The sequence below is a fragment of the Manacus candei genome, unplaced genomic scaffold (genome assembly GCF_025592945.1).
Source record: "Manacus candei isolate 608988 ecotype Guabito, Panama unplaced genomic scaffold, ASM2559294v1 h1tg000025l, whole genome shotgun sequence".
NCBI classification, from domain to species: Eukaryota; Metazoa; Chordata; class Aves; order Passeriformes; family Pipridae; genus Manacus; species Manacus candei.
This window is the reverse complement of record NW_026138073.1, coordinates 532,392-556,570: the sequence shown is the minus strand read 5'-3', so window position 1 is coordinate 556,570 and position 24,179 is coordinate 532,392. Positions and strand designations below refer to the sequence as shown.

The window sequence follows — 24,179 nt, the reverse complement described above, 5'->3', positions numbered from 1 at the left end:
AGTTCTCTGTGCTGCCCTGGCTGGGGCTCAGCCTGCCAAAATGGACCACATCTTGTAACTCATCCAAGTTAAAGGACCTCTGACATGGGAAGTACTGGGGTATGTGCCCAGTGCAGGATCCCGAGGCACAGACCTCTCAGGAGTACACTGTTCCAGAAGGAAAAACTTAATTTCCTGAGGGCTCTCCAAAAATACAGCTCAGGAATGAAGGCACTGACCTGAAAATCCCAACCAAAAGCTTGAGTCACTCATCTCCAAAGGCACAGCTCACATGTTTGAGGTTTTAACTTCTCAAACATCCAGATGGGCCTTTTTATTAATTTCACTGCCATAAAACACGGTAGTGACCTTGGATCTCTGCAGCAGGATTCCAGAGGCTCTGTGTACTGTGGCACTGGGCTGTGCAGCTCTGCAGAGGTGGGATACCTGTCAGCTCTCACAGCTTCTCTCCAGTGAGGACATGACCCTCCTGTTCCAAAGCACTGGCACTGCAGGGATTCAACTGGATCCAATAGCTCCCAGATTTGAGGAGCAGAGCAAAACACATGCGTAAAACAGGAACTCAGCAGAGCTGTGCCAGCTGTCTGTGTGCCCAGAATCAGTGCAAAACGTTGCTGTCAGATCTAACTGGCAACCTCAACCATAACACAAACAACACAGCCTGCTTGCTCCCAGGGACTCATGGCCAGTACTTGTATGAAAGGCAACAGTTTGTGGAGGATTTTCATTTAAAATAAAGGCTGACATGATCTTTCATTTCAGATTTTAATTAAGCTCCCTTGCCAAGCTGCAGAGAAAAATCCTGAAAAATGTAATCCAAGAGCACGGTAAAGTCTCAGATGTCAAAGGCGAGCAAAATCCTGAGCTTCTGTTTTAATTGTGATTTCATTAGTCCAAAGGACACAGCATGTTCTCCAAGGAAGCTCCTGCTTCCCCAGTGCTCACAGTCTGACTTTCTGTAGAACACATCAAATGCCAACCAAGATGCATGTATAAGCCCACATTTCATTCTTGTCACAAGATGCTGATTTACCTGCATTCAGGGTATTATTTTTCCCTCCTCTCACACTCTCTCAGCTCAAAGAGAGCTATTTACAGAGCTCTTGCCATGTCTCAGGCTGAAGGCCTCAGTCCCCCATTCTTTACAAACCAGTCCCAAGCCCCCTGTTCCTGGGTGGCATGACCTGGGCTCTGTGGGATCTCTCAGCATGCTCAGGACCAGCCCCTTCCGTGGTCCCTGTGCAGTACCACTGACCTGCTCAGCTCAGATTTCTCATCTTATCCTTCTCTTTCTGTCCAGGATTCGGTTAGTTTTTCACCAGGGAGATATGCAGATAGCCCAGAAATATTTACAAAAAGGGGCTAACAGTGGTCTCCAGCACAAACAGCTCCTTCCCTTCTGCTGGACTAAGGAAAACAGTGCTGGGGGTGGCGGTTCTGCCCCAGCACAATCCAAGCAGTCGCTGTCTCCTGTTTCCATAGCCTTGGCATCCTCCCGTGTCCCCTTGCGCTCCTGCTCCAGGTTCTTCCCAGAGCTGTTTCATTGCCAGCATTTGGCATCTAGCCCTTGGCATGCGCTTAAGGGGAGGAAATATTGCTGACACCAGCACCAGAGCCTGCTGCAGCCTCAGGGGGAAGCTGCTGCATGCGCAGGGAGCTGGGCCAGAGCAGAGGGAGCCCCATTTCCTGAGCAAACCACCCGCAAGGTCACTGTTTCATAACGAGCTTGAGCCAGGCCATGGGGGAACACGTAAAATACTGCAGCCCTTCTGCTGCAAATGCTTCGAAACAGCTACAAAAACTTGGCACCAACACTGCAAGATCTTTGCTCTGACTTATTCTGCACTAAACTGAATCCCACTAATCCACAAAGTTTGCTGTGTGAGTGCGGTTCGGGATGGAACATGGGGATGAGTTGCTGCTCCCTGTTCCCTCAACTGTCACTTCTCATCCAAAAGAAAAACTTCTCATCTAGGTCAAAAAAAAAAAAGAACCAGGTCATCAGAGATAGTGACTGACACCTCCACACTCTTCTATGATGTGAAAGCACTGGGGAATCACCGGGTATGGAAAACCACACACTGGGGACAACTGGTGCCTCCCTAAAGCTCACTTCCACCTACTGATTTACCTCACAAAATAACTCACAACTGATTGAATAACGGTGTTATCTCCATGCAGGAGCCACACACCATATACTGTTGGTCCTCTGGAAGCTGTACCACAGCCCTTAAATACAACACACCTGACATGTGACAGGCAGAACTGGCTGCCAAGGCCCACTGCGGGAGCGACGAGCACACCCGGGTAATGAGTGTAATGCCATGGAGGGATTCCCACACCCTCCAGCCAACATCTTACAGAGGGGAATTTGGGTGAGTGAGCCGTATCAGCAGTAAACTGGACTCATTCCTACAAAGGGTCATCCTCCAGCCCTATGAAAAGAGTTTGAAGGTTGTAATGTTCCAGAATTCCAAAATAACAAGTCTTGGTTCTCTGGCTTCACTGTTTTGCAGCTCAGACAAATCCCTGTCCCTGCTGAAGGGACTCCCTCCAGCCCAGGGCAAAGCATGCTGGCAGGGCAGCTCTAGAGAGCAGGATGGCCTGGCCAGAGGATTGGGATCCACAGCCCAGGAGACTAACAAACTGGGAACTACTGCCATGGCTGCAAGTATTTTAGACGATGAAAAAAGTCTGCTCCTAATGGCCATGAAGTCATGGATATAGAACAGACAAATCACTAAATTGCAGAAAAACAGTGAGAAAACTTAAACCTGGAGTTTGTTCTGGGCTCTGCTCCCTGCAGAGTTGCACAACTTTCCCAGTTTCACTTTAAAACACCCCCATGATTTAACACTAAAAAGCCGGGTCTTGAGTGAAGCCTGGATTCCCTGCAGCTGATTTCAGAGTGAGTTCAACACTAACTTGTGTCTAACTTGTAAGGCATCTCTGCTCAGCCTCTGAAAAACCCAGTGCTGCAGAATCTGTTCATGATATCTGTTCAAACAGAGCATTCACCACAGCACAGTAATACACAAAAGTTCACATGTGAACCAGAACATGCAGGGGGTTGTCTCTGGCCCTAAAGAGCACGTAACTGCATGAAGAACTAATACAGATTGGTGGCACTTCATGAGACCCTGCTGGGGACTGTGGGTTTGGAATGGAAACTTAATTATCAAATCTGAGTTTTTATCTTATCGATATCATCTTTTTAAAATTATTTAGGGTGAAGGTGTAGCAGCAAGCAGACATGTTATCCAGGATTACTCCTTTTCCCAGTAGAGAAAGGGCTGTCCACCCACAGCAGCACGAAGCACATATAACTCTCTACAAGTCTCTGTGAGCTGTACAAGCCCCGAGGCCCAAAGGAGCCGCTGGGTTTGGCAGGACAGGTAGCAAAAAATGCAGCCTTTGCACATGGCTGCCTCTCCCCCTGATGCTCCCTGCACAGCACTTGTAGGAGAGGAGGGCTCGCACTGCAAGCAGCACCTTTCTCATGCCAGCACTGCCCCCAGACAGCCCAAGGAAAGGTCCCTCAGCCTGCAGGGAGGAAAAGGCAGCTCCATGGCAGGGAGAGGATGGGAGGGGAAAAAGTCACAGATTTTCCTCCCATGCTCCAGAAACTTCCCAGCTGGGCCCATGGACAGCTCCATCTGGCAGGCAGCTCTCGAGCCCACACTCAGAGGGGCCATGTCCTCCCTTCAGCAGCACCTGTCCCAGGGACCTGCTCTCAGATGCACTGTCTGTTCAGGTTGTGGTCAAGTGCTCAAGAGGAGACAACCAAGGCCTGAACCCTTGCTTTAGGTTTTCAGTTTGTTTAATGCAGCATTCCCCTAGCAGTAACTCAAGGCTGTTACTGCAGAGCACAAGCAGAGCACAGTTGCTGAGTCCTTGTGTCGCTGCAGCAGCGATGGGAGGGAACAGAAGTCCCACTGCCACAGACACATTCAAATTCAGAACACAGGCAGACTACAAAGCCACTCACATGTGAGATGTTTATAAAAGCAAGGAAGATATCACCATTTTTTTTTATTATTTAAAATGGTCATTTCCCCTGCTCTCTCTGTCCTTAAAATGAACACTTAAGAATGTGTTCAGAATTGTTCAGGAGTCTGGCAGCAGTCCCAAAGTCAGCTAAAGCTCTTCCCAGCTCCTCTTGTCACTGTGCCTAGATGCAGAGCAGAAATTCCTTGCAGTATCAGCATTTTGACTCCTCAGGCCCCCACATGCCTTTCTTCTTCCCCCTCAGATTCCCAAGCCAGAGGGAAGCACAGAGGTCATTTTTTACTTCTCACTCTCTCCCCATTGTCTTTCCATGTGCAGGAGTCAAGTATTCTCCCCACATAATTTCTTTATTGGAATAGTGAAGCACAGGTGGAAATATCACCTGAATTATGATATTATAGAACAGAATCATGGAATCAACCGGGTTGGAAAAGACCTCCAAGATCATCAAGTCCAACCCTTGATCCAACCCTGCTGTGGTTCCCAGACCATGGCACTGATGCCACATCCAGTCTCATCTTAACCTCCAGAGATGGTGAATCCACCACCTCCCTGGGCAGCCCATTCCAATGGCTGATTACTCTCTCTGTAAAAAATTTCTTCCTAATATCCTACCTATATTGCTTTCACTAGCCTTGATACACAAATGCCTTGAAAAATTATTTGTAAAGACATTACTTTTGTCACCCAGTGATCTCAGACACAACAGAACGCCGAGTTAACACAGCTGGGATGTGCCACCCTTGTAAGTCCTTCATTGCACACTGTTCTCACCTGGTTCTGTTGTCTGTCTCACACATCTGCAGCACTCAGACCTCTCACTGTCCATGTGATATTTTCTCTTGAAATGCACTTTTAAAATGAGATTTCAGATTTGCACATTCTTGTGCTTCTAGAGATGAAAAGAACCCCCGTTAGCCATGAACACAGTTCACTGGACTGAGTTAAGTCCTTGCCACATCCCACCAAGAGGCACAGATGGATGTGGTAGATCTTGCACTGCATGCTGGATCTAGTTTGTGTGTGTGTGTGTGTTACACAGGCTCACAGAAGATATGTCAGATTCAGTCCCTTCACTCAGGGAAAGTCCCTGGCAGAGTGACTCACAGCAGAGCTCCCTGTCCACACGCTCCCCCGACAGCTGCTCTGAGCAGCTCTCCCACTTTGAAACCCCAAGCACAGGGATGGGATTCCAAAGGTGAATTTTTGTGCAGAATAGGATTCAAAGAGATGATCAAACCGTTTGTTTCACATGGTAAAAGACAGTGCAAGTTTCCCACTTAAAAGCATTATGTATAAAATAGAAATGAACTTCTACTAGTACATCAGTATAATAGATTTTTTAAAATAAACCCCAAAACCCCAGGCTCCCCAAAAACATCCTTTAATTGTGTGCATACCAGTCTCCTTTCAAATATTCTCAACAGAAGGATTTCCATCCAGTAACATAATTGAAATCTCAGCAGGACGTATTTGAAGAAATCAGCTGACAATTCAGCTGAGCTGTCCACAGCCACATCCAGCTGCAACGCCCATACAGGTTACATGCAGACTAAGAAAACTCCCAGCAGAGTCATTGGCACAAAGGTCACTCCAATTTCTGCCAAGCTTCAGCTGTTTAAGGAGTTGTGATTTCCCAGTAAAGCCAGCAGAGCCTCCCTGCACCACACGCTGCTGAACGCAGCACACGCTGCTCGTTCATGCCCAGGACACACAGCCCTCACATGTCGCCGTGCTCTGTGGAGCACTACAATAATTCTGCCTTTTCTCCCACAGAAGTGACTAACAATGAGCTCGAAATAATTGACTGGCCAGGAACAGCAGCTCTGGTGTATGGGCAGCCTCACTGACAGGTGCTGGTTACACTGACTCAGAAGGAAAGAGGTCACAGCACTCGTGTACCACTGCTTGAAACACAGACAGCACCGTGGTTCTACAGAAAAGAGCCTGAAACTGATTTTTCTCAGCTCAAGGTATCAGTGATAGCAGGAGAACCAGCTAACCCCTGTGTGTGATTTAACATGCCCGAGTGATGGAGTGATGGATCCTGGACCCTCGTGTCCCCAGAGCAGGGCCACGCACAGGTTAACGGAGGTGAATCAGGATATTGCAATTATGATATTGCAATGCACTATAGATCTTGTACATTCCATCCCAGAGAATAATTAAAAAGACTTTTTAAGAGCTTTTTTATTTGGATGTTGGGGAGAGACTTTATAATTTCATTAGTCTCTGTTCTGGCCCCTAAGTGATACTTGGCAGGTCTTTTAATATGCAAAAGCCTCAATTTGTTCACTAATAAATTAGCTGTTAGGAAAACAAAGCTTCACAACAAAGGCATTAGTAAAACACAACTGCAGACTCTGAAGATGCTCAGCAGTGTCCATGGTAGCTCCCTGAGGCCATATATTCTGGAGCATCAGTGTCCTTTCGGACTCAGGTAGGAGCTAATCAGACACACCGAGTGTAACAGAAAACACAACAATTGTGGGGCCACAACAAGACTATATATCTCCCTCTTCTGAATTATGCTTCCAGATCTGTTAAAAATAACTGTAGGGATTATCTGTTTTCCAATGGTCAAAGCTCATGCCAGCTCTGCCAGCACTGTCACCATTCCCTGTCTCCTGGCTGCCAACGCAGATTCAAGACCATGGAGTTGTATCCCCAACTGGGAGAGGAAGAAATCTGAGCTGTGCAACCTCTTCCCTGCCTCACACAGGCCACTGAGGCAGCACAAAGGACTGGATCCCAATAGCCCTGTCTGACTGGTCAGCAGCTCACACTACAGGCTGCCTGCCCAAACTTCATTCAGACTTTGCTAGCACCAGTTGAGGCTAAAATCCCATGAAAAATTTTGAATTTTCATCTTTGCCTGCTTTTTTATTTATTTCTGTGTGTAAGAATCTTTCTTGTAATAAGTTGTCTCAAAGTAAACTTGACTGTCAGGTCAGAAGCAAATGCTGTAGGTTAAAAGGTGATCTGAACAAATCCCCACACTAACCCTCACTCCTGTAGTAAAGCCATGGCAACCCTCTGAGCTGCAGTGAGGTACTGCACAAGAGTAAATCCAGTACCAGCGAGCACACAGCTGGAATGCCACTGAGAAGGAAGTGGTAAAGCCATCCCCCCAAGTCCCCTGAAAGCAGAACTTTCTTCAAGAGGTCACAGGAGGGAAGAGCCTGGCACCTTCACAGGCATCTTGCCCTGAAAAGCTTTCTTATACTGCCCACAGCATTTTTACTTTGGAAGGGCAGGTTTTTGATTTCACTTCTCAGTGTGTATATTGAAACACAAAACTATATTTTTAAAAGCAGTCTATGGAGCCAGGAAACAGCCCTTTGAGACATCAAACATGGTTTCAAGAGAACATGTTTGAAGTCACAGACAATCTACTCTGTATTTCTGAAAATTCCCTCTCTGAGGCCAGTGATTACAAAGTCCTCCAAGATGGATTTGGCAGTGCTGGAAATCAAACTCACCTTCTCCAAATTCTTCTAAATTGCTGTGCTTGTGGAGGACTGAACCCATAAAACAACAGCCAGAGCAGCTCAGCTTGTCCTCAGGTCACAGGTTCTGGCACAAGAGCACGCAGGCTGCCTGCAGTAGGAAGAGAGGAAAAATTTCTAGGAGGCAGAATATAATGTTTGGCATTAGCTTTCAGAAAACAAAATATACTAAATTACATTTGAAAATGCTGATCAAACCCCATTTCATTTCTTAAATTTCATTCCCAACTGGCATTATTTCACTTTCCTTTTCCAACAAAACAAGCCTGATCCAATTAAATCCAATCCAGAGCTGACTTCATCTCAGTGGGCTCTTCACCTGCTCAATGCCAGATCTTTAGTGAAGAACAAGTGGAGAAATTACTATTTGATGGCTGATACAGGGCATAATTGCTGTCTGAGAGGAGCTGTGGGTGAGCAGCTCCCTGGGCACAGGAGAGCACAATCCCCGGGATGGGTCCTGCAGATTCCAGCACTCCTGAGACCACTGTGGGGACACAGGGATGAGCCTGTAGTGCCTCCCCTGACCCTCTCCCTCCACTCGAATGACAAAACAAAAGAGAGCCCAAAAACCTAACCACAAAAAGTCTCTGTATCTTTCTTCTGGGAGAGGTTGGGGTAAAGGGTAGATATGCTTTGATTTAAGCAAGAGATCGGTATCTCTGGAGCAGCTTCCATGGGCAAGTTGGAGGAAGAAAATATCTTGTTTAAGAACCTTCCCAGGCCTTGGGCACAAACTGATGAACACCTTCAGGAATTCAGCAGTTATGTTCATGCCTGCTGACAGAAATTTAGTATCTATGGCTTTTAGGTACCTACAATACTAGACAAGACTTTTCAGTTACTGGAGGTACCTGGCAACTGGACTCAGATGCCTAATGACAGGATGGGAAACTCAGGAATGTAAGCCCAGGTGGATGGAGCTGGGAGTTACCACTGCCCTGTTCTCTGAACAAATGTCCAGTCCAATCCATTTGCCACAAGCAAAAAATACAGTCCAGATCTGCATTAGCTGCAGTAACAGGCAACTCTTTTCCTGAATATGCTTTTCAAAGAATTTAATTTTCTAAAATATCTATTCATTCAAAATCAAAGGAAAACTTAACAATAATGGGATCTTGCTCATCCACCTTCAAATAAGGCATCAGGCTTTGGCTACCTGTGGCCACAGCTTTGCCACCACCCCTCCTTTTTCTCTCTAGCTGCCAAATGGAGCAACAGACTATGAAAAGCTGCCCAAGTCTGGAGTACTTTGGGAGCCCATTTCAGTAACACTGTGTTACACGAATATTGGTTTGGTCCACATTTAACAGCCACGCACCATTTCCTGCCCTCGTGCCACATGTCCAGGCCTGGGCCCAGCCCCACACTGGTGCTCTGCAGTGCATATTTCCATGAAGGGTGAGCTGGTCTGATCTCAGATATGAGAGCTCAGGCAGCTCCCCAGATGGAGGATGCTTTATGAATGCAGCAAGAGATGTAAACAGAGCCAAAGACTATGATTTTTTGAGTCTCATCTGATTTTAACTATCACAGTGAGCCCAGGGTTACCTTGAAGTGAGCCTCAAACAGATCTAGTGAAGGCAATGAGATTATTCCAGAAATATATTCACTCCACACTTTCCTATGTATTTCAAAGGAGCTACGGCTAAACACACAGGCTATAGGAAACCAGGCATTCCTACACAAGTGTGTGATTTTCTTCAGATCCACAAGAAAATGTGCTGAACTGCGTTTTTGCTGTCCATGAATTTGGATCTAAAATGTTCTGAAACCATCACCAAGAGCTATCCTGCCCTGTCCTGCACTGTGACATGCTAGTACAAGGACAGACAGGCAGCTGGGAAATGTTACATATTTGTGACTTGCCAGAAATTAAAAAAGGCTCTAGCAGCACCAAGCTGGAGGGAAAAGCCCACGCAGGACAGACTTGTACTGAATCCAGGTAGGAGGCGCTTCCACCATAGCAGGGACTGGAGGCAGCAGCATGGTGCAGCAGGCTGCTGCCTCGGGGTACACAAACATCATCTGCAGTTATCTGGTAACTCCCAGAAAAACAAGCATGTTGACTGTTCTCAGAGTCCTGATGGCACCTGAGGTCAGGACTGCTGATCCGTTTATGCTTTCCACCCTCATGCTCTGACTGGCACTGTAACTCTGGCTCCTTCTCAGCCATTCCAAAGTAGCATTTCCAGGAGGGCTGAAATGCCTCCTTCCATACAAGGACATTTCAGGTGACTGACTCTACTGGTCCTGAGGTTTAACTCATAAAGCCTCCACAAACCACCCCAAACAAACAAGTGAAGGTAACAGTTTGTCTCCTAGCTAAGTAGGTGCAGGATGTCTGGAACCAAGGACACCTGTTTTTTCCACCAGGCACTCCAGACTCTCCACTGGCAGGACCCTGAACACCCTGACAGCTTCATCCTTCCCAGCAGCCTCCAAGGCACGATGGGACTCAGGAACAGGGAAACCCAGAGCCCAGGAAAACCCGGCAACACCCATATCACTCCACTGAACCCAACAGAAGCTGCTGCTGTGACCTAAAGCTCCATAAGTTTTGGATGAGAGACATCAGAGAGGCCCCAGCTGCACGTCGCTGATGTGGACAGGCTGTAGCTGACTGAACCAACACATCTGGAGTGACATGTGGCAGCTCACACAGGACTCTGCTATGAAGGCTGCTGCCAAGGATTTGGATTAGTCGTGATGTTTAGTTTGGATTAATTGTGATGTTTTTCAGTCCAAAGTAAAAGTTGAGATGGCCTGAAGCAAAATCCAGGCACTGAAAAAGATTAACTGTCTCACTTTAAAGGCTGTCTTTGATGTAAATTTCTTAGGATGATGTATCATGAATATTAGATCTTCCTATCCTCCAGCTTATCCATGATGGCCTTGCATGCTTAGGGATCTCAGCACTCCTTAATGCTTTATTAAAAACGTGGGCTGCTCTGAGGAGCCCCACTTGTGTTTTTCTCCTCCTGAAGGTCAGGCCCCTCCACAGGTACGTCCCAGGAGGCACAGGCTTTGCAGCTGTGTGCTGAGGCTGAACTGGAAAGAAATGTATTTCCTTGCTCAAAGGACTTCTGCAAACCCAAGTGCTGGATGGGATTTATACAACATGCTCTTGTCACTGCAAGGCAAACCTGACCAGTTCACACCAAACTCATTCTGCAGCTCTGAAATGAACTCAAACCAAGTGGTTTCTCCAGGCGAGACAGATGTAGGCGTAACTTGGCACTTCAGTACTGGAAATTCAGTGCCATCTCTAAATTTGTTTATGCCCTACCAAATTCATTAAACCAATGCAGGAAATTAATTTCTGTTCCCCTGGTAAAAATTAAGCAAGGCCTTTGAACACCTCTCACTGCTTTCATGAAACTCATTGGTGTAAGGTTATGTGTGCACACTGAGTTTCTTGCTGATGAGGCTCCCTCAGCAGTTTCTATTTCACAGACCTCACATATGACAAAGCTCAGTCCCTGGGCACAGGAGTACAACCAGTACAGCAAGGCCGACCAGTCTGATATTCTCAGCACATGTCTCACATTCTGTAGAATGAGCTGCTCATCCTCTGTGGCCTTATCACACCTCTGACCTCCCAGAGTGGCTGCACCCACGCTGCCCAGGCACAAGTTGCTAATTGTGGCTTATTTGTTCCTATGCAAAATCTGCTGGGACAGGAAGGGTGGGATGGTCCCTTGTTAACCAAACACCTCCAGCAACAAGGGCTTGCCACACAATTTCTCACTTTAAATTGTGAACTCTTTGTCAACTCTTTGTCATGTCCTATCACCCACCAACCTCAGTTCACAGCTCTTCTGACTAAGGCCTACCAGTGCTGCCACAAACTGACTAATTCTTCCCCATCCAGTAACAGTTAAGCTGCCAATTCACTCCTCTCCTGACCTCTAGGTGTCAAAATAACATTATCCTTCAGCTGGAGATTCCCAAACACCATACAATATTATCTTTCTCTCATGCACATGAAAATAGTAAAACTCAAGGAAAAATTAAGTAACTAGATCAGATGTCAGGAAGAAATTGTTCCCTGTGAGGGTGGGGAGGCCCTGGCACAGGTTGCCCAGAGAAGTTGTGGCTGCCCCAGCCCTGGAAGTGTCCAAGGCCAGGTTGGATAGGGCTTGGAGTAACCTGGTCTAGTCCTAATTCCAGGACAAGTTATTGGTTTTAGTAAATTAGGGGTATTGTAAATGTTCTTCAGTTGTGTCTCAATATTATGAGACAAATAATACTGACTCCAGGATAATATTAGGACCCTTTGGTCAACTGGACAATTGCTATCTCCATCATTGCATTGGTAACCTGAGGAGCAAGAGTGCAGAAACATTCAGCATCCTCCGTGATCCAGCCTGCTATTGACACATGCACTCCAAACTGACAGACCCAGCTCCCCCAGGGCACAACCCCTTCCAGACAAGTGGACAGCAATGCTCTTCCTCGGGTATGCACTAAACCAGCCATGAAATCAATGCTGCCAGCTCATCAGGAACTGCTACTGCCTGTAAATGGGGCTCACAGAGCTACCCAGCAGGCATCTGCTTTCCTTAACTGACTGCAGCTGCTCCTGGGAGCCAGTTTGGTTCCTTGGTTCTGGGAAATGGGTTCATAATGGACACAAAAATGCAGCTTTGGTTTGGTCTTGAAGACTGTCATATTTTCTTTCCTACCAAAACATAGGTAGGAGAGTAGGAGAGCTGCTGCAGGACTTGGCCACTGGCAGGAAACTCTTCTGTGAGTGGTGCCTGGACAGATTTTGAGAGCAGCAGCACAGCAGGCTGATCCCTGCTTCTCACCTTCCCATGTGAGGCCAGCTGGGAAGGTCAGAGCTGCTGCTGCTAGGCCAGACATACGGAATCCATTTAAGTGTCTGGCAAACACCTTTACCAAAATATGCTGAAAATTCTGCTATTTAAAGCAGCTCAGCAACCCGAGCTCGTTATCCCACTCGAACCCCAGAGCTCACCCTCGCTATACGAGTTGCTGCAGGAGAAAGCTGTGCAAAATCTGTGGCTGCCTCTGCTTTAGCACGTTTTAAGTTCTCATCGAAGAAGCCATTTCACAAACTTTCTCCAGTATGTTTATGATCCAAATTCCACGGTTTTCATCTTATATTTTCAGACTTGAATCACAAGTAAACCCACACCTTCCATCACCCTTGGCATGTGAAAGCAAAGGGATGCTTCAGAAGACTCAATGGCAGGAGCAGTGCCTCAGGCCTCCTGCTCAACATTGAATGTCACAGTGCAACCAGAACTCACAGGGGGAAATGAAGACAGACAGTGCTGCTGCCAGTACACACTGCATCTGCAGAGAAGCTGCCACCGTCCCCGACCCTGTTGCCTTCCCTGGCTGTCCGGTCACAGCCGCCTGCTCGCAGTCCATCGCGGCAGCAATCTGCCCGGCTGTCCCGTCACCGCCGGTGTCACACACACACCGCGCGCCCGGCAGGAACGTGTGCCGGGCTCGGCCCCCGCGGCGGCCGCTCCGCTGAGGGGCGCGGGGGAAGCACGGGCCGGCCACACTGTCTCCCCCACACGGCACGGGCCGGCCACACTGCCATCTCCCCCGCACGGCACGGGCCGGCCAGACCGGCTCCCCCACACGGCACGGGCCGGCCACACTGCCATCTCCCCCACACGGCACGGGCCGGCCACACTGCCATCTCCCCCACACGGCACGGGCCGGCCACACTGCCATCTCCCCCACACGGCACGGGCCGGCCACACTGCCATCTCCCCCACACGGCACGGGTCAGCCACACTGCCATCTCCCCCACACGCACGGGCCGGCCACACTGCCATCTCCCCCACAGGCCGCGGGTCGCGGCGCCGCCTCCCGCCCGCTCGGAGCAGCGACCCGCGGGCAGCGCGGGCGGGGCCTCCTGGGCGGAAGCGGAAGGGGCGGGGCGGCGGCGCGTGGGGCGGCGGGAGCCGTGGCCGTGGCCGTGGCCGTGGTCGGTGTCGGTGCCGCCGGAGTTCCCGGCGGTCTCCATCCCCCGGCAGCCTACCATGGCGGAGGCGGCCGGTGACGCGGGGCTGGGGCCGGGTCCGGGTCCAGCCCAGGAGGGCGCGGAGCTCGCGGCCGTTATCGGCGCCACCGTGCCCACGGGGTTCGAGCAGACGGCGGCCGAGGAGGTGCAGGAGAAACTGGGCTCGGCCTCCAGGATCAGCAGGGACCGGGGCAAGATCTACTTCGCGGTCCCGGCCCGGAGCCTGCCGCAGGTCCGTGCACGCCGCCGGGGCCTCGCTGCCCTGCCCTGCCCGGCCCTGCCCGGCCCGGTGGGTCACGGCCCCTCCGAGCAGAGCGCTCCGCTGTCGGAGGCCGCGGCCGGCCCGGGTGCAGCAGCTGTATCCGCCTTTATCGCGGTTTGAAAGGGAGATTAAGTCAAAACTGGGGAGGTTAAATCAGTGTAGCGGTATAGTGATAACTCCCGTGGGGACTAAAGTGGAAAATCGTGCATGTAAGATGGCAAAATTCTAACCTAAGTAAACAGAATCCCTATGACACACGGTTAGTAACGTGCCACCGTGCCTTCTCATCTCCTCTAGGTCCACCGTCTGCGGTCAGTGGATAATTTATTTGTTGTTGTTGAAGAGTTCAAAGACTATCAATTTAAAGAAAATAAGGTGAGGTATTCCCCATTTTTCGGTCAGTTCTGGGGTTTGAAGTGTTGTTTGGTTTGACTGTTTTTTAATTTAAGACGAGTGTCAAAGTATTCTGTTTGTTTAACAAGTTTGTTGGGTTTTTCAGTTGTGATATTGTTCCAGTTCATCTTTTCTGGCTTGTAAATGGAACTGTGGCCATGTCGTCTAACATTTCTTCAGTTAAATATGTTGCATTGGCAAAATCTGGGATGAGAGCTGATGCCATGTTTGTAGGTCACAGACATAGGACAGTGATGTATCGCTTTGGTCACTTAATGCACTGCTAGCTGTTTGTTTTATGAGATAAACTGTGAAATCCTGTGGGTCTTGTGATTTTCGGTGTAATTCCTTTTATGGCAAGAATTGGACAAAAACCTGTAAGCTTTTCTTAAAGATGTAGTGGGTTAATGTTTAATAAACTACTTTGAGAGACCTAAAAATAAAAGATAACTTTTAAAGGAATGAAATGACTTCAAAGTACGACTTCTTTTGTCTGTTAAAGGAAGATGCTTTAAAGGATTTGGAAGGTTTGGTTAAAAAGCTGCCCTGGACCGATCCGTTGAAAGTTTGGGAGCTGAACAACAGCTTAAAAAAGAAAAAGACAAAACGCAAAAAACACAATTTGCAGAGTCCTGCAAGCAAGGAGAAGCTGAATGATGGTGGAGAAGAGGGAGGAGCAGACCAAAAAGACACTAATGACCAGGAGGACTGTGCCCAAAGCATTGTGGGTGTGGCTAGCAGCCAGGATACAGAGAAGCCCCAAGGGGTGGCATCCCAAAATGGGGGAGAGGAGGAAGAGGAGGATAATGAGCAATTGAATGCGAGGGACGAAGTGCAGGCGAGTTCTGGGAGTAGTACCAAGGCTGGTGATGGTCAGACAGCTGAAGGAGAGGCGAAGGTGCTGAAGTTCCGCGTGACATGCAACAGAGCTGGAGACAAGCACAGCTTCACATCAAACGAGGCTGCGAGAGACTTCGGTGGAGCCGTGCAGGAGCACTTCCAGTGGAAAGCTGACATGACGAACTTTGATGTGGAGGTATGGTGGTGTGCCTTGGAAATGCCTATGTTTCTGCTGTACAAATCTTTAGTTCTTAATTCTGATGCTCAGAGGTCCCCAAATTGCCTTTCAGAGACTCTGGAACTGAAAGTGTTCGTTTCCCTGGCACTTTACATGTGTCCTCAGATGGTGCTTTGGCTATCCATGATAATAATCTCTGGAGTGGCCCAGTGTGGCACCTCTCCCTTCCCCGGGCCTCTAATTTGTTCAAACACTGCTGTCTCCTCTTGTCAGCTGATGAACCCAGCACAGCTGAGCTGGGGCTGCAAAGCTCTCTCCCAGCCACAGCAAAGGCTTGACTTCTGAGTATTACCACCTGCTGTAGCCTTTGGTCTCCTTTGTATTTAAAGGTAATGTCAGAGCCTTCTGCTTTGCTTTTACCTTCAGTAAACCTGTCCTTATTCTGTTGCTTAATACCACTCTAAGGTGTCAGGAGATGCTCCATCTGGAAGCTGGTTTTATGAGTGAAGGGAACAGAAAGGGTTAATAGTAACTGTCCAGTGTTTATTTCCTGTCAGAGGAGAGCAGAGTTTGGGAAAGCACAACCAATACCCTTGGTAGGAGTACTGTTTCTGAGGGACAGAGAGACTTGTTTTTCTTGTGGTTTATTAAGGGCTGGTCACTGCCCTGGAGCAAGATGCTAATATTGTCTCCACCACAAATATGAATTTTATTGCTGCTTTGCAGATACTTCACTGTGACTTGCAGGACTTACTTGGCTTCTCCCCCAAATTTAAAAACTAAACCTTTTAGGAAGCCAGTGTAGTTGTTATAGCACTTTGGGAAGTCTTGTGTAAAAGATTCTGTGTGACTGAGAGAATATGTGAATGCTCTCCCAAGTTCTGTCCTTTATGGTTGTAAAAATGGGGCTTTGATTTTCCTACAAGAAGAAAAGCTCTTTTATACATCGTTCCTGGTTTTTAAATTGCCATATAACTTCCCATAAATATTTACCAGGCATACTATGCAAACTCCTGAAATTCAGTTCAGGTTTTTTCTTTAGGTTCTTCTGAATATTCACAACAATGAAGTGGTGGTGGGGATTGCATTAACTGAAGAGAGTCTCCACAGACGGAATATCACACACTTCGGACCCACGACGTTGCGTTCGACTCTGGCTTACGGCATGCTCAGGTCAGGGCAGCTGCGTTCTGTTATACTCAGTTAATGAGTCCTTTTGTTTCAGAAATTAGGCCCTTTATCTCCCCACTGCTTCCTCAGAAGCCATTTCTGTTAATTCTCAAAAAAAAATTTAAAAAACAGAGTTGCTGACATGGTGTGCTTTGTAGTTACAGTGGTGGTTTCCCAGACGAGGAAAGTAAATCTTTGCTGTGTTAGCCTAGCTTGAAAATAGTGTATCACATTTGTGAAAGAATTTCACTGTATTGCTGCTCATAAAATGGTAATTAACGTATTGAAAAAATAATCACAAAGTTTTTTTGTTAAAAGGATAGAATCAGAATTATTAAAATAGTTCACTTTCCCTTCCTTAGAGAAATTCACATTTTCTTGGCTTTTCTCACCGTATCTTTTCTTCTATTCTTCAGACTCTGTGATCCCCAGCCCACGGACATCATAGTTGATCCCATGTGTGGTACAGGTGCGATACCAATAGAGGTGATTCTTCTGTGATTTTTTTAACTTAATTAAACTTAACAGTATCTGTAACTCAGTAATGTGTGTAAGTCTTCTTGGTAATGACGGAATAGCAAGGTCCAATCTCACCAACTTTTGAACAGATACAAATACACTTTTTGTAAGTGACCTTTTTTCTTCTCTGGTCTATAGCGGGAAGAAACTAAATCCAAAAGTATTTTGAGCCTTAAAGGTGCATAATACCTGTAACAGCTATCTGTTACAGAACTCTAAATTCCTTGCCATCCACTTGCAGTTGCTTTGTTGTATTTTGTCATGTTTGAGTAATTCTTCTGTTTGTTGTGTTTTCAGTCAAGCAGCGTTGATGCTAATGTTGCTTATTATCAATTCTCCCCTAGGGAGCTGCGGAATGGCCCGGCTGCTACCACATTGCAGGGGATAACAACCCTCAGGCTGTGAAGAGAGCAGCAAACAACATCTGCTCCTTACTGAGGAAAAATGAGAGTAAGGACAGGTGAGAAGAGCACAAGGAATTTCTGTTTCCTGCAGTGCTGTATGCAGAGAAATCCACTTTGCATTGATGCTTTGGAGTGTCTAGTTCATATTTTCCTGTTTATTCCACTTCCAACATTCTAGATCTCCTCAGTGTAAAAACCTTCTGAGTGCTCATGTCTGAGGTAACTGCCTTTGCCCTTGCAGCAGCACTGCCCTGGGTGTTCCCTTGGACATCATCCAGTGGGACATCTGCAACCTGCCTCTCCGGCCTGGCTCTGTGGACATCGTAGTGACAGACATGCCCTTTGGGAAGAGGTGAGGAGTGCTGGAAAGGTGCTGTGCCTCACTGCCACAGCTGCATGGGCTCACCTGGCCAGGCCTGGGCTTCTCTCCAGTCAGGTCCTTAACTGGGCCTAGTTGGGAAGGTGTGACAGGCCCTATGGTAAAAGTACAACTTGAAAGTAACAGTAACCGTGGTCCTGAATAAGCTGATCCCTGTCTGAGACCAACGTCAGTGAACTGGTTCCAGTGATCACAAAGGACATCTGAATGTATCTTGCAGGATAGGGTCAAAGAAGAAGAACTGGGATCTCTACCCAGCCTGCCTGATGGAGATGGGCCGGATCTGCACCCCAGGGACAGGCAGGGCTGTGCTGCTTACCCAGGACAAGAAATGCTTTGCCAAGGTATGTTCTGTGAGAGAAAATCAAACCTATTTACACTTGAAAATGTATTGAGAAAAAAACTGTAAGCTGTCATCATTACAGATGTTTTATTTATTGAGCAAAAATTACTAACATCTAAATGCAGTTCTGGGTGCGAAAAGTCCCTTGACATTGCCATCAGATGTGATTTAGACTAATAAAAAATAATATTACTGTCTTAACGCTGCTCTCTGGCTGGTTTTGGCTTGCAGGCCTTGTCACGGGTGGGACACATCTGGCGCAGAGCTCAGACGGTGTGGGTGAACGTGGGGGGACTCCACGCTGCAGTGTATCTGCTGCGGCGCACCTGGGAGAGAGCAGAAGAGAGAAGGTCCTTCTGGTAAACTGCCTGGAAGAAGACACACCTCCAGAATTTGTTGAATGGCCATTTGGTAAAGCAGATACCACAGAGCTTGGGTCTGTCAGTTCCAAACCCAAACAACCTAAGCAGAAATTGTGTCACACAAATATTAAACCAGGGATCAACTTGAGAGCTGCCAGTTGTACTGTGTGTTCTGAAAACTTGTTATTTAAATCACCTCTCCTCCTTGCCACCCAAACTGAAATTCAGTTGTGGGATTAGTAATGCTTTCCATGGCCTGAGTCTTCTATATTTTTCAGTTAAATGTTTATTCCTCTGCTTACAGTAGAAAACATGTTGAGGCAGCTCTGAAGGTAACAGTTTACCAAACTGTAGAAAGCTTACATGTATCTTAAAATGACTAACAGGACTACTAAGACTGTCACCTTGAAGGGTTCAGAGGTAGTATTTCTCTAGTGTGGGATATTTCCAAATCGAAGTTTTCTAATTTATACCATTGCTCAAATGTAAACGAAGAAAATAAAACAGTATCTGGGTTTTATGGTCTGATAAGCAAATTCCAGTTAGTAAAACATATGCTGTGCCACTGATTCTCTTGCCTGTTACCTCACCTTAGTGCTGATTACAAGTAAATTTCTAATCCATATTTTAATGTTCCACTGTCTTGGCTGAGGAGGTAATTCACACAGCCTTAGCAAACCATCTGTAGTTACTGTTTGAGAACAAAGATACTTTTAGCAGCTATATTAACAAGTTCGTGTTTCCAGTGTCTACTGTGGACACATCAAAGCGGCAGTGTTTGAATTTCTTAGGTGATTTAACTGTCATAGTTATGCTGCCACAGTATTTACAAAACTATATTCCCTGTCCACTAACTTGAAGTTGCAAATAATTTTTCTTCTCTAAATATACTGTGATTTCTCAAGCCTCTTACTCTGCTCAGCAGAGGCTGAAAACACATTACTGGTTTGTCCTTTTCATTACAGTGTGTTCATGTAAGTACTTGTAAGTGTTCAGAGGTGAATTAACAAGTATTAAAGTTTTAGAAGTTTTGCATAAGAGATGATTCTTAATTGTGTTCTTTTCTGGTTTGTGTCCTGATTTAAGAGTATAGAAAAAAGATTATGTACAGCGATGTCTGAATAGCTCTGCTCTTTTACAGATATGAATCTGTTTTTGAGTTGGGCAGTTTGAAGCAGTTGCTGTTAAAGCCCACGATTCTGTTTTTATGGAAGATTGGCACCAGACACTGAGGAATAGCAGCTTTTTACAGTTAGGACAATCAGCCTCATTGTGTATATATGCTGTGTAATCCCACAGTGCTGCTCACAGCTGCTTTACAGTATCAGGATCTGAACTATGTGCTCCTTCCATGATGTGAATTTACTGTTTTCCTCTCGTAGAAGGAACACGAGGGAAGTGACTCCTTTTCCACAAGGGCCATCAAACAAGCCTGCCTAGCAGTTCTGACACCTCCAGCTCTACTGGGAAAAAATGTCATTGAGAGGTGATGGTTTCTTGTGTCATTCTCTAACAATGTACACACTTCTCCCTCACAGGCTGCTAGAGGAGCAGAAATTAGGAAAGAATCCCTCATCTAAGTGTTGTTGGAGAATGTTGAGTATTCTAAAAGAAAAACCTGCTAAGAGGTGTTGAGACATACGAGGAAAAGGCACTGTCTTTATGCTTTTAGCACTGTAATTTGCAGTGACTCTGGAGAAGAATATGCTTAGAATATGCACACTTCATCCCTACCCAGGGTAGGGAGGCTGGAAAGAGATGATCCTTAACGTGCCTTCCAACCCAACGCATTCTCTGATTCTATAAAGCACCATGTTTGGAGAAGTATCTGTTATGACATACTTGAGACAGCAAAATGAATGGTTTGGGTTGGAAGGGACCCCTTGCCATGGGCAGGGGCACCTTCCACTATCACAGGTCCAACCTGGCCTTGGACACTCCCAGGGATGGGGCAGCCACAGCTTCTCTGGGCAACCTGTGCCAGGGCCTCCCCACCCTCACAACCTGTGCCAGGGCTTCCCCACCCTCACAACCTGTGCCAGGGCCTCCCCACCCTCACAACCTGTGCCAGGGCCTCACTGCCCTCACAGGGTAGGATTTCTTCCCCAATATCTAATCCAGTAACTTAATTTTTCCTCAAGGTTTTACTATTTTCATGTGCACAAGAGAAAGAGAAGACTGTATGGTATTTGGGAAGCTCCAGCTGAAGGATAAAGGAATGTTATTTTGACACCCAGAGGGCAGGAGAGGACTGAATTGGCAGCTTAACTGTTACCAGATGGGGAAGAATTAGTATTGTGGCAGCACTGGTAGGCCTTAGTCAGAAGAGCTGTGAACTGAGGCTGGTGGATGATAAGACACGACCACTGTTTAACAACGAGTTCAGCATTCTTAAGTGAGGAAGGGTGTGGCAAACCATCGTTGCTGTTGTCCGTGTATTTGGTGAAAGGGTCCCTGAGGGGCAGCGCCGTTCCCGCCCCCCGGGGCTTCCCTCACGGCAAGCCCCGCCCCCCGCTTCTGGCCCGGCCGCGCGCATGCGCCGAGGGGCGGGGCCGCGTGTCGCGAGGGGCGGGGCCAGGATGGAGCCGCCGCCGCCGCCGCTGCCGGGGTCCGTGAGCGGCCCGGGCGGCCCCGGGCCCGCGCTGCGCTCCGAGAAGACACGGGAGCTCTCCGAGGTCGTCTTCAACAACCACAGCCCCCGCTACGTGCTGCCCGTCTGGCTGGACTTCGAGGGCCTGCCGCAGGGCTACCCGGTCCTGAAGCCGCGCACCGGACGCGTCATGCGCAGCTACCGTGGTGAGTGCGGCGGAACGGGGCGGGCCGGGCTGGGGCGTCGCGGGGCCCAGGTGGTTGAGATGGTAGCGGTGGGGTTCACTATTTTCTTCTTTTCCTTTTTTTTCCCTCCTTTTCCTCTTTCCGCTCTTCTCTCTTTCCTTTCCTTTTTTCCTTTCCTTTTTCCTTCCATCCCTTTTTCCCTTTTCCCTTTCCCCTCCCGGTTCACACCGGTTACCAAGGCCGTGGTGGTGGTGAACAGGGAGCTCAGCTGAAGAGGAGCTCGGTCTCTCACGGATACAGCTCAGTCCTTCGCGAGTGCCCCTCAGAGCTGCTCATTAAAAAGTGCCATAACTGCTGCGTTCCCCCCTTGTTCCCTCCCAGGGCACCTCTGGCTGTTCCGGGATGCAGGGACCAACGATGGGCTCCTTGTCAACCAGCAGGAGCTGTTTGTGGTAGCCCCCAACGTGACCAAAGCTGACATCACACTGCCAGGTAAGGGACAGCACTGCACGTGCCCTGGGGAATTCTGAACTTAGTCTCTTTGAACTTCAGTGTAAGGATGAGTGAGAAATCAGAAGTAAACCTACTCAGACACAGGAAGAGGTGGTGAGGGATTCTAGGTAGAGCTAGGGACAGACCTCTCCTGTAAAGGATCTGTGAGGGGTTTCATAGGTGCCTCATGGCAGGAACCACGTCTCACCCCTCTCTGGTGAGCCCAGCCTGTGGTGGGTGATGCTGCTGCAGGCTGTGCTCTGTGTTCACGTGCTCAAAGCTGCACTGTGGATGTTGGAGCAGCAGCTGAGAGCCCTCGTGACGAGGCCGTGTTTTGTTTGACCCCAGTGTTCACGCTGAAGGAGAGATGTCTGCAGGTCGTGCGCAGTCTGGTCAGCCCGGTGGACTACAGGAAACTGGACATTGTTCGGTCATTATATGAAGAGCTGGAGGATCATCCAGATATTTCAAAGGATCTTCAGCGGCTTTCTCTGGAGAGGAGTGAACCGTTGAGCAATGGAATTCTGGAATAACATGATTACTCACTTCAGACTCTTCAATAGCAAACCACTGAGTTTGAGCAGCAAGAGTCACCAGGAAACACGCCAAGAACTGATGCCTCCATTTAAAGTTCTGGAACATAAACTCAGTTAAGTTGGTGATGGTAAGTCAGATCCCAAAGACTGAACAGCACCTGGAGTGTGCCAGCTTGTGATGGTTCAGGTTTGTTCCTCGTTACGTGTATCACAAACGGACGGCTCCGGAGGCCTCGCGTGGATGAAGCTCAGAAGTCTGGACACTGCATAGGGATGTAAGATCAGGGCAGCTATATGGAATTTATTCATACAGAGTAACTTTCATTGTATTGGAAAGCAAATTACACCAAGGATTAATTTAACCCAGACTAATGGTTCTAAGTGGCAGATCAACACCGGTTTTGTTTGAGTAATTTGTTTTGATGGAATTTCCCTGTCATGCGTGCCTCCATGTGCCTGTGGGTCACAGCGTGGGGGTTTGTATGTCAGGGTTTCCAGTACCACCTGAAGACCTGACAAACGTTATGTTGGTGGAAAAATGATGTGTAAAGGCTTGGGGTTTTCCTGCCTCTTACCTTTGCACTTATACAAACCCATGTTGTATCTGCACTGCAGCTGACACGTTTTTACTCATATCACACCTTGAATGCCTTATTTGCCTTCATGACTGGATTGTTGCCTGGCTGATCTCAGCCACAGAGACCAGATCCTAGTTTTGGGACACCTTTGTCCTTCGCAGCTGCTTCCCCAGCAGCCTGTACAGGGTTCACAGGAGGTAGATGCTTTGAGTCCTGCCTCTTCCCATCACAGTGCTGTGGTCCAGGTCATAGTGGGGGGCCTTCTTGGGCCTGTCTCCTCAGGACCAACAGGGGCTGTATGGGCTCACACAGCCAGTTCACAGGCAGGGCCATGCTTTGTGGCAGGCTGGAGAAAGAGAGATAGCATTTCTTTGCCCATATTCTGTCCCCCACACCTCAGTGAAATGTGTCCTCGTGTGAATGCACAGAGTTGAAAGCAGCATAGTTTCAGCAGACACATGAATTTTCCACCAGTAACAGATGTGGTGCTGCTCAGGTAGAAGCAGGCTGGCAGGAGGTCACAGCAGGTTATGTCTGTGCATACATTTGTTTGCAGTTGTACATTCTGGGAGCAGCTGTGAAACTGAGAATCTCAATGTATTCTGTAAGTATGGAATGTCTCCCCTATTGACTCGTCTTTCTTACGTATTTGAAGTGTGTGAATTGATCTTTGACATAAAAATCCACACTACCTTTCTGACTGATTCTGTCAGGTACCTCGCAGTGCCTATGTGTTTGTATCCCTGTGATACTTGGACAGTCGTGGTTGATCAGTAACAGGCACTTTGGACTGTACAACCTGCCCAGCCCATTGCTGCAGGACTGTGCTGTGGCTCATAAGACCTGTCAGCACAGCTTTGGGCAGTGTCTGGGCAGAAGGAGTACATGGCAAGTTCTGCTCTTACCACTCTCATAGATCTCTGAAGGGAAAGGGTGCCCATATGGGCCTCGGGAGCAGACAGGTCAGTGCCCCAGGGAGGCTGAGGGTGGGAGGGTCTACCCTGCCCATACCCAGGAGGAGGTTCCCTCCTGAGGCCTCGCACTTCGATGAGCGTGGCAGTTCCACTGGGCCCTGGCAGAAAATTGGCCTGCTTGGCCACAGCTTTTCCTGTAACAGAGTTGGCATTAGATGTTGGCTTTAACAGATCTGTACATGGCACACACGTTCTGGGTATTTCTGAGCTGGCTGGGGTCTGTGATCTCTTGTGTTGCTTATTAGAGTGTATTTTTCTGTTCTGGAATGCTCCTTTGGGTCAGAATAAAAGGCTGGAGAAACCCCATGGGGCTCTAAGACATGAACATTGGGAAATGGAGCCTCCTACTAGTTACTCAGCTGCATTAGCAATAAATGAATGTCGTCATTGACTTGTGGCAGCTTCAGTAACACTGGGTGGTTTCAGGCAGTCCCAGCCCCGACTCAG

General features: G+C 47.9%; 2 protein-coding genes across 3 annotated transcripts; both read left to right on the top strand.

The window, feature by feature from the left end:
* Nucleotides 1-13,484: 13,484 nt before the first annotated feature.
* On the top strand, nucleotides 13,485-19,417 carry THUMPD3 (THUMP domain containing 3). 2 transcript variants are annotated; one of them, XM_051788696.1, is made up of 9 exons: nucleotides 13,485-13,759; nucleotides 14,087-14,164; nucleotides 14,685-15,218; nucleotides 16,243-16,373; nucleotides 16,787-16,856; nucleotides 17,234-17,349; nucleotides 17,538-17,645; nucleotides 17,893-18,016; nucleotides 18,247-19,417. In XM_051788696.1, the coding sequence occupies exons 1-9, from the start codon at nucleotides 13,547-13,549 to the stop codon at nucleotides 18,376-18,378; spliced, it is 1,506 nt and encodes a 501-aa protein (XP_051644656.1). In that variant the 5' UTR covers nucleotides 13,485-13,546; the 3' UTR covers nucleotides 18,379-19,417. The 2 variants fall into 2 exon arrangements, with proteins under 2 accessions (XP_051644656.1, XP_051644655.1); XM_051788695.1 differs by having other exon boundaries at nucleotides 13,486-13,759; nucleotides 17,535-17,645.
* Nucleotides 19,418-20,702: 1,285 nt separating this feature from the next.
* Nucleotides 20,703-24,036, top strand: VHL (von Hippel-Lindau tumor suppressor). Its single transcript, XM_051788722.1, has 3 exons — nucleotides 20,703-21,173; nucleotides 21,534-21,644; nucleotides 21,993-24,036. The coding sequence occupies exons 1-3, from the start codon at nucleotides 20,912-20,914 to the stop codon at nucleotides 22,175-22,177; spliced, it is 558 nt and encodes a 185-aa protein (XP_051644682.1). The 5' UTR covers nucleotides 20,703-20,911; the 3' UTR covers nucleotides 22,178-24,036.
* The last annotated feature ends 143 nt before the right edge of the window (nucleotides 24,037-24,179 follow it).

Bases quoted from the DNA above. Each gene is read 5' to 3' on its own strand.
- THUMPD3 (XM_051788695.1), top strand. From the start codon at position 13,547: ATGGCGGAGGCGGCCGGTGACGCGGGGCTGGGGCCGGGTCCGGGTCCA. The intron at 14,165-14,684 runs GTGAGGTATTCC...TGTCTGTTAAAG, and splicing joins ATCAATTTAAAGAAAATAAG to GAAGATGCTTTAAAGGATTT. The intron at 16,857-17,233 runs GTGATTCTTCTG...ATTCTCCCCTAG, and splicing joins CAGGTGCGATACCAATAGAG to GGAGCTGCGGAATGGCCCGG.
- VHL (XM_051788722.1), top strand. From the start codon at position 20,912: ATGCGCCGAGGGGCGGGGCCGCGTGTCGCGAGGGGCGGGGCCAGGATG. The intron at 21,174-21,533 runs GTGAGTGCGGCG...GTTCCCTCCCAG, and splicing joins CGTCATGCGCAGCTACCGTG to GGCACCTCTGGCTGTTCCGG. The intron at 21,645-21,992 runs GTAAGGGACAGC...GTTTGACCCCAG, and splicing joins AGCTGACATCACACTGCCAG to TGTTCACGCTGAAGGAGAGA.